The 13,042-nt window shown below is 40.4% G+C and overlaps 1 protein-coding gene across 1 annotated transcript in view; it reads left to right on the forward strand.

The window, feature by feature from the left end:
- ZNF341 (zinc finger protein 341) overlaps positions 1–13,042 on the forward strand; it is a 186,818-nt gene that overhangs the window by 110,455 nt on the left and 63,321 nt on the right. The window contains exon 14 of the mRNA XM_053716200.1: positions 1,961–2,031. Within this exon, the coding sequence (XP_053572175.1) occupies positions 1,961–2,031 (71 nt within the window). The remainder of the gene's footprint in view (positions 1–1,960; positions 2,032–13,042) is intronic.

Genomic DNA, 13,042 nt, shown 5'->3' on the forward strand with positions numbered 1-13,042 from the left:
GAAATAGCTGACATACATGGCTTTGCCATTGGTTTTTGGTAATTAGAATGCCGCTAATTGCAGATGCACACCATACATCTGTTATTTCCGGCTGTAAAGGGGTTAATCAGGTAGCTTGTAAGGTTCATTTTAGCTGTAGTGTAGAGATTACCCTGACATATCTCACCCCTGATCCTGACCTGATTTCTCCCAAACATCTCTCTTCCCTCCCTCACCCCCCACTGGTCACCACCATCTTAGGTACAGTTTGCAGTTTTTTTTATTATTATCCGGTTCCATATGCAGACAGATCCCTGGAGCTCAGGAACTCCAGCTCTTTACAGCTGAGACTGCTGAAGCCTCCTGCAGCTCCGACATATATCTATACGTCACATTGGGTCAAGGGGTTAAATTGTTTTAAAACTGCTCCTTTATTATGTCATTTGAAATAGCTGTTTTTGCCATTTAAAATCGCTGTCTATGCTGAACATTTTAATTCAACAGTAATGGTTACAGTAAAAGCTATAAATAAAATGCAATTAGCTATTCAAAATAACATATATATATATATATATATATATATATATATATAACAGCAGGCAGGCCAGCACTCATGGTTAACATTTCATCCACCCAGGGTGCTTCCAAATTATTGATTGTAGTGAAGAAAAGGGAGGCACTCGCCAGGATTTTCAAAGTTACCATTTAATGTAACGTTTCGAGGTGTTACCCCCTTCGTCAGACAATACAAAATAATTATAGTTATTTTGTATTGTCTGACGAAGTGGGTAACCCCCCGAAGCTTTACATTAAATGGTAAATTTGAAAATCCTGGCGAGTGCATCTCTCTTTTTTTCACTACTATATATATATAAATATATATATATATATATATATATATATATAATACATCTTTCTGCCATATTTCCGGAAATTCCTAGTTTTACCTGTCAGTTAAAGGCAACTAAAATACTTAAACACCGCACTTCCCCAGTATACTTATAAGCACAGCTCGGAAAATTTAGCAGTGCAACTACTGCTGCTGATTGCTCACCAGAAGTTTCCACTCTGGAGCAGCAGTTCATTGTGGCTCCCAGGTGGTAATTAAACTATGTGTTTAATCCCTTTGTGGGGGGGGGGTAAACACATAAAACTGCATGCTTTAATAACGTATAGCTTTTTCTTTTTCCAATATAATGGTCTTTTAAGCTACTGGAAAAGATAGAGCATACAATTTTAAACAATTTTCTTATTTACTTTTATTATCAATTTTTCTTCGTTTTATTGTTATGCTTTGTTTAAAAGCAAGGACGTAATGCTTTAATGCCGGCCCATTTCTGGAGCACTATATGGCAGCAGCTTTGAAAGAATGATATCCATTTGCAAGAGCACTAGATGGCAGCACTATTGCATGCCATTTAGTTTACCTAGGTATCTCTTTAAGACAGAATCATGGGAATGAAGCAAATTTGATAATAGAAGTAAATTGGAAACTTTGTTTTAAAATTGTATGTTCTGTCTGATTCACTAAATAAAAATTTTGGGTTTCATATCCCTTTAAAGTATATTGTAAAGTCGTTGCCCTATGAATATTGAAAATATCTAGGTATTTACTGTCTCTTTAATATATCTAGAACTTTTACTGTAGCTTTCTAAAAAACCTTCATGTGTCCATATTGCAAAGGGTATTTCTAACTTTAATTAAAAATGTCAAGGATTTTAGTAAATGCCATTCTAAAGTAAACTGACAAACAAATGCAGTGGTTTTGGCTGCAGTCTTGTCTAAACATTTTACTGTCTCCAAATAGATAAACTTGTGGTAGTAATCCTTTTTGAGGCTCTGCGACCCAAAATATGTGAAGAACCATTCAAAATGAATGTACATTTGTAAAACAAGTGTGTGCTTGTATGTAGATGTATATAGAAATTGCATATACAGTATATATATATATATAACACCATCTCATTGTGTGATCTGCAGGTCTCATACTGGATGTAACAAAGAATTTAATCGTCCAGACAAACTGAAAGCTCATATCTTGTCACATTCGGGTAAGAGACAGAAAACCCATTTATTTTTTATCAAATTATATCCAAATACTATATTAACAAGTTGACATGCTTAATTTCATTTAAATGTCTTATGCCCTGTCATATTCACTTGTTAGTAGAGTATGGGCCTTGCCCCTGCCCCACACACACACACACACTCACCTTTTCCTTTCTGCCATTGTCAGATCCGATTCTAGTTTTTTTGGAGTATGGTAGTGTGTAACTGCTTCAGTATGACAAGTATTGTGAGCCTTTTTGGTACAGTATCTCACTAGTGCAAGTGTCCTTCAAACCCGTGACATCTGTTAGAGCTTCCTGCACTTATCAATCCCTTCTTGTTAAGGACACTTAAAGGAATATGATACCCAAATGTTGAAGCACTTGAAAGTGATGCAGAATAGCTGTAAAAAGCTGACTAGAAAATATCAGCTGAAAGTATTTCTATGTAAAAAACGGAAGATATTTTACCTCAGATTTCCTAAGTATTCACACCCCACTGTAAAGAGACTTTAAGCAGCCTGTCAGGATGTTTGTCCCAGGAAAAGCTTGCACTCCTCAATAGAGGACTTTCGTTTTGCCCAAGCAAACAGACTGACTTTTTTGAAATAAACAAAGATCTGAATAGGTTCTATAGGAACATTAAATTGAGAGTACAATTTGGTGATGTGAGTGCCAAGCATAATACCCCCGATAAAGACTCTGGGAATTGGACTCTTAAAAAGTTGGGTCTATGGAAAAAGAGCAATTATACACCATTAATCCATAACGATAGTGTAAATACGTTTATACAACTTGTGAATTTAGACGTAAATAAATTACAACAGCAGGTTCTCAGAGATGGTAAGAAGGTAAAAAGTAATGTGAGCAATGTTGAAAAGAAAGCATTACAGTCCTTCCAGGGTAAATTGAATAATGTTATCCTGAAGGGAGCCGATAAAGGAGGCGCATCTGTGGTTATTGATAGACAGTACTACATTGGGGAAATTAGACAACAACTAGATGACCCTGAAACATATAAGAAATTGTCACAAAATCCTGTTCACAGGATACAAAAAGAATTATTGGCCTGCCTGGAGAGGGCAGTAAAGATTGGGGTGATTGACTTAAAATTGAGAGATTTTTTATACAATAAGTCACCAAGAACACCAGTTGTTTATACTATACCAAAGATTCACAAAAACCTTGCTGCTCCTCCAGGCAGGCCAATTATTTCCAGCATAGATTCTGCCTTTTCTAATGTATCTATTTTTATTGACAAATTGTTGCAGCCTGAGGTCGTAAAATGTAGTTCATACATCAAAGACACAGGTGATTTTTTGCAAAAAGTGAGAGAATTGCATTTACCCAGTGACCGTTTTGTATTGTATACATTAGATGTTAAAAGCCTCTATACCTGTATAAAGCATGAACCAGGTATGGGGGTGATTAGGAAAATTTTGCATGTGAATGGGGGTTATACCCCACAACAAAATGTTTTCATAGAAGAATTATTGGGCTTGATTCTGCACTGGAATTATTTTATGTTTCAGGATGATTGGTACATACAGATAAGAGGAACTGCCATGGGGTCCAACGTGGCCCCATCATACACCAATTTGTTTATGAGCATGATTGAAGAGAATATAGTTTATGAAAATAAATGGTTTAAAGACTATGGAGGAGCCTGGTGGCGCTTCATAGACGATATATTTGGCGTATGGTGGGGCCCCGTGGACTCCCTGGTTCAGTTTGTAACAGACCTGAATTCTTCTGTGAGAAATTTAGAATTTACACTGAATTTCAGTGAGGAGAGCATTATGTTTTTGGACACTAGAGTGTATAAGAAAGGTCTTAAATTGGAATTTGATCTATATTCAAAAGAAACAGATAGGAATACATTGCTAGAATTTAATAGTTTCCATCCACGTCATTTGGTAGAATCCTTACCTAAGAGTCAATTGATGAGAGTCCACCGTATTGTATCAGAGTCAGATAATGTAAATAAAAGGATTAATGAAATGCAGGAAAAGTTCCGCAATAGAGGTTACCCCCAACATGTATTGGATAAATGTAGTAATAACCTTACCACTAATAAAGATCATAAGGATAAGAATAAGAGAATGATCTTTACATCACAGTTTAGTGCCCATGGGAGACAAATAGCTAAAATCATTAACAAACATTGGCCTATATTACATAGGTGTAACAATGATATTATTGAATTCAAAGAGAGACCAATTATGGCCTATAAAAGGGTAAAGAATTTGAGGGACTACTTTGTGAAGTCTGATATAGGACCAGCTAAGCAGCTACAGCAGAGCCATTTAACAAAGAAGAATGTAGGATGTTATCCTTGTTTAGGATGCATTAGTTGTAATTCTATAATAAGGGGCAAAGAGTTTGTCCACCCTAGGAGTGGTAAACGGTATACTATTAGGATTTTTTTTACTTGTGACACTACACATGCAATTTATTTAATTAAGTGTCCGTGTTCCCTCATCTATATTGGAGAGACGGTAAGAAAAGTGAAAGATAGGCTTAGCCAGCACCGCTCCAATATTAGATATGGGAACAGGGAGGCACCTGTCTCCAATCATTTTTTGGAGAAAGGACACAGTATCAGTCAGCTCCGGTGGCAGGTTATTGATTATGTGGGCCCGCAGAGAATGGGTGGTGACCGTGAGAAAATATTAAAACAAAAAGAAATGCATTGGATTCATAGATTGGGATTATTAGTACCTTATGGCATGAATAGGGATTTCGATTGGTCAGTCTTTTGGTGAAGAATAGGTCTAATTAAATTTAATTCATAATAATGTATAGATATGTGGTGCTGTTATCAGGGTAGGTTATAACTGCTTTAGATATTGTAGGGATAGTATTTTCTTGCTGTAAAAATGTTTAAACTATGTATCTTTAACAAAAAGTGTCTTGTTGAAAATTGTATAAATTTTGAATGTTTAAAGAGTAATATGTTTTGTGCAGCAGGTGGCGGTCAAGAGTAAAAAGTATTGGCGCCAAGCTAACTAGTTTAAAAGGACCACCTCTGAGTATTGTATGTATAGCATGATTAATTGACAGCAGTCACGAAACGTTGCTCTATCTTTTGTCAATAAAGATACTTTTTAAGCAAATTGTGCTGTGGACATTTCCATGTTTCATATTGTCATAGTGGAATTGGGCAGATTTCAACGGTCGTCACGAGCACAGTATTTTGCCTGGCAGCTGTTCTACATATTGTTGAGGAAAAGCTAGGGAGTGTGCATCTGGCATGTGCAGGCACAGTCATGTTATTTTCCTATTCAGTTTAAATAAGTTCTATGAATCTCATGAGATCACAGCAGAGGCAAAAGCATTACCTCAGCACTGCTGGCTATTGTTTTTTGTTGTTTTTTTTTTCTTTCAACTTACAGCTGGACCGCAGCTTAAGTATAACTGTTTACACAACACTTACTTTGGTGAGCTGAGGAACTTTTGAGGTAACATATCTTCCTTTTTTACATAGAGATGCTCAGGTGATATTTTCTTGTCAACAGTTATGTTTCATCACTTTCAAGTGATTTAGCATATGAGTATTATGTCCTTTATATACATTTGTACTCATTGGACCTTATTCATATACTAAAGACAGTTGCCATACTTAGTTCCCCTTTGGTTTAACTTAAAACAACATATAGCTCTATACAAGGATCAATTTGTATATAGGGTCCTATGTTTTAGTTTTCTTGCATACAGGTCTCTGCAGAAAATTCCAATTCTGTGCAGTCAAGAATCATAAGGCCAAATGTTTTTATTGCTCCAGAGGTTTAACATATGGCATATGTTTGATGTTTGCAGCTTTAGAAGTACAGGCAATCCCTGGTTTACAGACATCCGACTTAAGTACAACTCGTACTTACAAACGGAGAAAATAGAGCTTTATCGCCAATCCTACTTTCCAGGATAACCCAAAATACTCAAAATCTAATTGTCACAAGGGCAGAAAGTGATGTGAAATTTTTTGAGCAGGGGCACAGATAGCAAAAGAAACTTTTCCCTATGCTATCCAAAACTAAAAAAATGTTTTGCTAGAGTTTCACCTAAAAAGGGGGCCTGTTCCAACTTGCATACAAATTCAACTTAAGAACAAGCCTACAGAACCTATCTTGTTCGTAACATGGGGACTTCCTTTATTTCATTTTTTTTTTATGAGACTTCTGCAGCCTGTGACACTTAGCCCAGTGGAATCTATTTCTTACTAGGTGAGGTTATGCCTCAAATGATAGTCAATAGGTGTCCGTTATTACTAAGGCAGCAGTTTTCTGCAGCCCAATTGGACTGTGATAATCTCACAAAAGTCTTTGGGCTGGGGTACAGTATATACAATCACTACAAAACTCTGGTGTCCAGGTGTCCCCTCAGGTGACCTTTTTCTTCTGGAGCTTGGGGTCCTCTGTTATTTCTGGGTTATGTTTAAAGAGACAGTATACTGTAAATTTTTCTCCTCTTTAATAAGTTACCAATTATCTATTTCTCTTGTTAAGTGTGTTCAGTCCACGGGTCATCCATTACTTATGGGATATATTCTCCTCCCCAACAGGAAGTTGCAAGAGGATCACCCAAGCAGAGCTGCTATATAGCTCCTCCCCTCACATGTCATATCCAGTCATTCTCTTGCAACCCTCAACAAAGAAGGAGGTCGCGGGAGGAGTTGGAGTTTTTACTTAATTATTCTTCAATCAAAAGTTTGTTATTTTAAATGGCACCAGAGTGTGCTGTTTTTTTCTATCTCAGGCAGTATTTGGAAGAAGAAACTGCCTGCGTTTTCTATGATCTTAGCAGGCGTAACTAAGATCCACTGGCTGTTCTCGACATTCTGAGGAGTGGGGTAACTTCAGAACATGGGAATAGCATGCGGGGTCCACCGCAAATGAGGTATGTGCAGTACAATATTTTCTGGGAATGGAATTGACTAAGAAAATACTGCTGTTACCCGTATGATGTAAGTACAGCCTTAAATGCAGTAGTAGTGACTGGTATCAGGCTGATAAATGTATGCACAGTAGAGTTATTTTCTAGGGACTAGAATTTGACTGTGAAAATACTGTTAATACTGAAATAATGCTTAAGCCTTATCTGCAGTGGTAGCGACTGGTTGCAGGCTTAGTAATAACTTTGCATGACATTTAAAGAAGTTTATTTTCAAAACGTTTACTGGCATGTTATTCGTTTTGTGAGGTACTTTGGTGATAAATCCTTTGGGCATGAATTGTTTTCCACATGGCTAACATATATTTCTGCATAGAAACCGTTATATCAGGTCTCCCACTGTTGTAAATGAGCGGGAGGGGCCTCTTTTTTAGCGCCTAGCACAGTCTTCCTGCTTCTTCCTCCTTGATCCAGGACGTCTCTAGAGAGCTCAGGGGTCTTCAAAATTCGTTTTTTGAGGGAGGTAATCAGTCATAGCAGACCTGTGACAGTGTGTTAGACTGTGATAAAAACGTTTTATATTAATTTGATATCCGTTTTATTTTTTTGGGTACTGAGGGGTTAATCATCCGGTTGCTAATGGGTGCAATCCTCTGCTAATTAATACATTTAAAGAATTGTTGACTATAACTGAATTATTCTTTAGTTACTCAACTGTGTTTTTAAAAAGCGCTGCAGCGTTTTTTATATTGCTTGCAAACTTATTGAAAGTATTTTCCAAGCTTGCTAGCTTTATTGCTAGTCTGTTTAAACATGTCTGATACAGAGGAATCTGCTTGTTCATTATGTTTAAAAGCCGTTGTGGAGCCCAATAGAAATATGTGTACCAATTGTATTGATGTTACTTTGAAAAATCAATCTGTACCGCTTAAAAAATTATCACCAGACAACGAGGGGGCAGTTATGCCGTCTAACTCTCCTCACGTGTCAGTACCTACGTCTCCCGCTCGGGAGGTGCGTGAGATTGAGGCGCCAAGTACATCAAGGCCCTTACAAATCACTTTACATGATATGGCTAATGTTATGAAGGAAGTATTATACAATATGCCAGAGTTAAGAGGCAAGCGCGACAGTTCTGGGTTAAGGACAGAGCGCGCGGATGACACGAGAGCCATGTCTGATACTGCGTCACAATTTGCAGAACATGAGGACGGAGAGCTTCATTCTGTGGGTGACGGTTCTGATTCGGGGAGACCGGATTCAGAAATTTCAAATTTTAAATTTAAGCTTGAGAACCTCCGCGTGTTGCTAGGGGAGGTGTTAGCGGCTCTGAATGATTGTGACACGGTGGCAATCCCAGGGAAATTATGTAGGCTGGATAAATACTACGCGGTGCCGGTGTGTACTGACGTTTTTCCTATACCAAAGAGGCTTACAGAGATTATTAGTAAGGAGTGGGATAGACCCGGTGTGCCTTTTTCCCCTCCTCCGATATTTAGAAAAATGTTCCCTATAGACGCCACCACACGAGACTTATGGCAGACGGTCCCTAAGGTGGAGGGAGCAGTTTCTTCTTTAGCCAAGCGTACCACTATCCCGGTGGAGGATAGCTGTGCTGTCTCATATCCAATGGATAAAAAATTAGAGGGTTATCTTAAGAAAATGTTTATTCAACAAGGTTTTATATTACAGCCTCTTGCATGCATTGCGCCTGTCACTGCTGCAGCGGCATTCTGGTTTGAGTCTCTGGAAGAGGCGATTCGCACAGCACCATTGGATGAGTCTCTGAGCAAGATTAGAACCCTTAAGCTGGCTAATGCCGTAGTGCATTTAACCAAACTTACGGCTAAAAATTCCGGATTCGCCATACAGGCGCGCAGAGCGCTTTGGCTTAAATCCTGGTCAGCAGATGTATCTTCTAAGTCTAAATTACTAAACATTCCTTTCAAAGGGCAGACCTTATTCGGGCCCGGCTTGAAGGAAATTATTGCTGACATTACTGGAGGTAAGGGCCACACCTTTCCTCAGGACAGGGCCAAATCGAAGGCCAAACAGTCCAATTTTCGTGCCTTTCGTAATTTCAAGACAGGAGCAGCATCAACTTCCTCCGCTCCAAAACAGGAAGGAACTACTGCTCGTTACAGACAGGGTTGGAAAGGCAACCAGTCATGGAACAAGGGCAAGCAGGCCAGAAAGCCTACTTCCGCCCCTAAGACAGCATGAAGTCAGGGCCCCCTTTCCGGAGACGGATCTAGTGGGGGGCAGACTCTCTCTCTTCGCCCAGGCTTGGGCAAGAGATGTCCAGGATCCCTGGACGCTGGAGATTATATCTCAGGGATACCTTCTGGATTTCAAGACTTCTCCTCCACAAGGGAGGTTTCATCTGTCAAGGTTATCAACAAACCTAGTAAAGAATGAGGCATTTCTACAATGTGTACAAGACCTCTTAGCGATGGGAGTGATCCACCCAGTTCCGCGGACGGAACAGGGGCAAGGGTTTTATTCAAATCTGTTTGTGGTTCCCAAGAAAGAGGGAACCTTCAGACCAATCTTAGATTTAAAAATCTTAAACAAATTCCTAAGGGTTCCATCGTTCAAGATGGAAACCATTCAGTCCATCCTACCCATGATCCAAGAGGGTCAATATATGACCACAGTGGATTTAAAGGATGCCTACCTTCACATACCGATTCACAAAGATCATTATCAGTACCTAAGGTTTGCCTTTCTAGACAGCTTCCCTTCGGGTTGGCTACGGCCCCGAGAATTTTTACAAATGTTCTGGGCTCTCTCCTGGCGGTACTAAGACCACGAGGCATAGCGGTGGCTCCGTACCTAGACGACATTCTGATACAAGCGTCAAGTTTTCAAAATGCAAAGTCTCATACAGAGATAGTTCTAGCATTTCTGAGGTCGCATGGGTGGAAAGTGAACGTGGAAAAGAGTTCTCTGTTACCACTCTCAAGGGTCCCTTTTCTAGGGACTCTTATAGATTCTGTAGAGATGAAGATTTACCTGACGGAGTCCAGGCTATCAAAACTTCTCAATGCTTGCCGTGTCCTTCACTCCACTCCAAGCCCATCAGTAGCTCAGTGCATGGAAGTGATCGGCTTAATGGTCGCGGCGATGGACATAGTGCCATTTGCGCGCCTACATCTCAGACCGCTGCAACTATGCATGCTAAGTCAATGGAACGGGGATTACTCAGATCTGTCCCCTTTGCTAAATCTGGACCAGGAGACCAGAGATTCTCTTCTCTGGTGGTTATCACGGGTTCATCTGTCCAAAGGAATGTCCTTTCGCAGACCTGATTGGACGATTGTAACAACAGATGCCAGCCTACTAGGCTGGGGAGCAGTCTGGAACTCCCTGAAGGCTCAGGGATCGTGGACTCAGGAGGAGAAACTCCTCCCAATAAACATTCTAGAATTAAGGGCAATATTCAACGCTCTTCTAGCTTGGCCTCAGTTGGCAACACTGAGGTTCATCAGATTTCAGTCGGACAACATCACGACTGTGGCTTACATCAATCATCAAGGGGGAACCAGGAGTTCCCTAGCGATGTTGGAAGTCTTGAAGATAATTCGCTGGGCAGAGTCTCACTCTTGCCACCTGTCAGCGATCTACATCCCAGGTGTGGAGAACTGGGAGGCAGATTTTTTAAGTCGCCAGACTTTTCATCCGGGGGAGTGGGAACTTCACCCGGAGGTATTTGCCCAACTAATTCTTCGTTGGGGCAAACCGGATCTGGATCTCATGGCATCTCTCCAGAACGCCAAGCTTCCTTGTTACGGATCCAGGTCCAGGGACCCGGGAGCGGTGCTGGTAGATGCACTAGCAGCCCCTTGGGTTTTCAGCATAGCTTATGTGTTTCCACCTTTTCCGTTGCTTCCTCGACTGATTGCCAGGATCAAACAGGAGAGAGCATCGGTGATTCTGATAGCGCCTGCGTGGCCACGCAGGACCTGGTATGCAGACCTAGTGGACATGTCGTCCTGTCCACCATGGTCTCTACCCCTGAGGCAGGACCTTCTAATTCAGGGTCCTTTCAACCATCCAAACCTAATTTCTCTGAGACTGACTGCTTGGAAATTGAACGCTTGATTCTATCAAAGCGTGGGTTTTCGGATTCGGTTATTGATACATTAATACAGGCTCGGAAACCTGTTACCAGAATAATTTACCACAAGATATGGCGTAAATATTTATATTGGTGTGAATCCAAGAGTTACTCATGGAGTAAGGTTAGGATTCCTAGGATATTGTCTTTTCTACAAGAGGGTTTAGAAAAGGGCTTATCCGCTAGTTCACTAAAGGGACAGATTTCTGCTCTGTCTATTCTTTTACACAAGCGTCTGGCAGAGAATCCAGACGTCCAGGCTTTTTGTCAGGCTTTGGCTAGGATTAAGCCTGTGTTTAAAGCTGTTGCTCCTCCGTGGAGCTTAAACTTGGTTCTTAAAGTTCTCCAGGGTGTTCCGTTTGAACCCCTTCATTCCATTGATATTAAGCTTTTATCTTGGAAAGTTCTGTTTTTGATGGCTATTTCCTCGGCTTGTAGAGTCTCTGAGTTATCTGACTTACATTGTGATTCTCCTTATCTGATATTTCATTCAGACAAGGTAGTCCTGCGTACTAAACCTGGGTTTTTACCTAAGGTTGTTTCTAACAAGAATATCAATCAAGAGATTGTTGTTCCATCCTTATGTCCTAATCCTTCTTCAAAGAAGGAACGTCTTTTGCATGATCTAGACGTGGTCCGTGCTCTGAAGTTCTACTTACAGGCAACTAAAGATTTTCGACAAACTTCTTCTCTGTTTGTCGTTTACTCTGGACAGAGGAGAGGTCAAAAGGCTTCGGCTACCTCTCTCTCTTTTTGGCTTCGTAGCATAATACGCTTAGCCTATGAGACTGCTGGACAGCAGCCTCCTGAAAGAATTACAGCTCATTCCACTAGAGCTGTGGCTTCCACCTGGGCCTTTAAGAATGAGGCCTCTGTTGAACAGATTTGCAAGGCTGCAACTTGGTCTTCACTTCATACTTTTTCCAAATTTTACAAATTTGACACTTTTGCTTCTTCGGAGGCTGTTTTTGGGAGAAAGGTTCTACAGGCAGTGGTTCCTTCTGTTTAATGTTCCTGCCTTGTCCCTCCCATCATCCGTGTACTTTAGCTTTGGTATTGGTATCACATAAGTAATGGATGACCCGTGGACTGAACACACTTAACAAGATAAAACATAATTTATGCTTACCTGATAAATTTATTTCTCTTGTAGTGTGTTCAGTCCACGGCCCGCCCTGTCTATTTGAGGCAGGTTCTAAATTTTAAATTATAACTCCAGTCACCACTGCACCCTATGGTTTCTCCTTTCTCGTCTTGTTTCGGTCGAATGACTGGATATGACATGTGAGGGGAGGAGCTATATAGCAGCTCTGCTTGGGTGATCCTCTTGCAACTTCCTGTTGGGGAGGAGAATATATCCCATAAGTAATGGATGACCCGTGGACTGAACACACTACAAGAGAAATAAATTTATCAGGTAAGCATAAATTATGTTTTTACCTGCTGGAGTATATGAAATTGATTACAAATAATTTATTTAGCTTTATAAATCAATTGAAATATCTGTTTTTGACTGTTGTTTCCCTACCTGTACATTTCAATACTTAACTCTTTGAGTGCTAATGACGGCTCTGAGCCGTCACAGAGTTTCCCACTCTGGTGCTAATGACGGCTCAGAGCCGTCACTAGCACTCTCCCACCTTGAGGGAGATCTGGGGGCTCCTACCCCGGCGATCGTGCCTGCATAGTGACAGGCATCGCCGGGGCTTCCCGTTTTGCGTGGTGACGTCACGTGCAATAACGTGATGACGTCACTGTGCAACTTTATTTATACTTAACAATGTTAAGTATAGGAGCAGGGGGCATGCTGCTTAGAAGCCTGTATCTCAGGCATCTAAGCAGCTACAGACCCCCAAGACCCACCATTGGAAAGGTAATTGCCTCACCGTTCCAACAGTGTAAGTCTTGGGGGTCTGAAAAAAATAATAAAAAAGTAAACAAAAAGTTTAAAAAATAGAAAATAAAAAAAAAAACATTAAAACCTCTTAGCACCCAGGTGGGAAA

Source organism: Bombina bombina, chromosome 1 (assembly GCF_027579735.1).
Source record: "Bombina bombina isolate aBomBom1 chromosome 1, aBomBom1.pri, whole genome shotgun sequence".
NCBI lineage: Eukaryota > Metazoa > Chordata > Amphibia > Anura > Bombinatoridae > Bombina > Bombina bombina.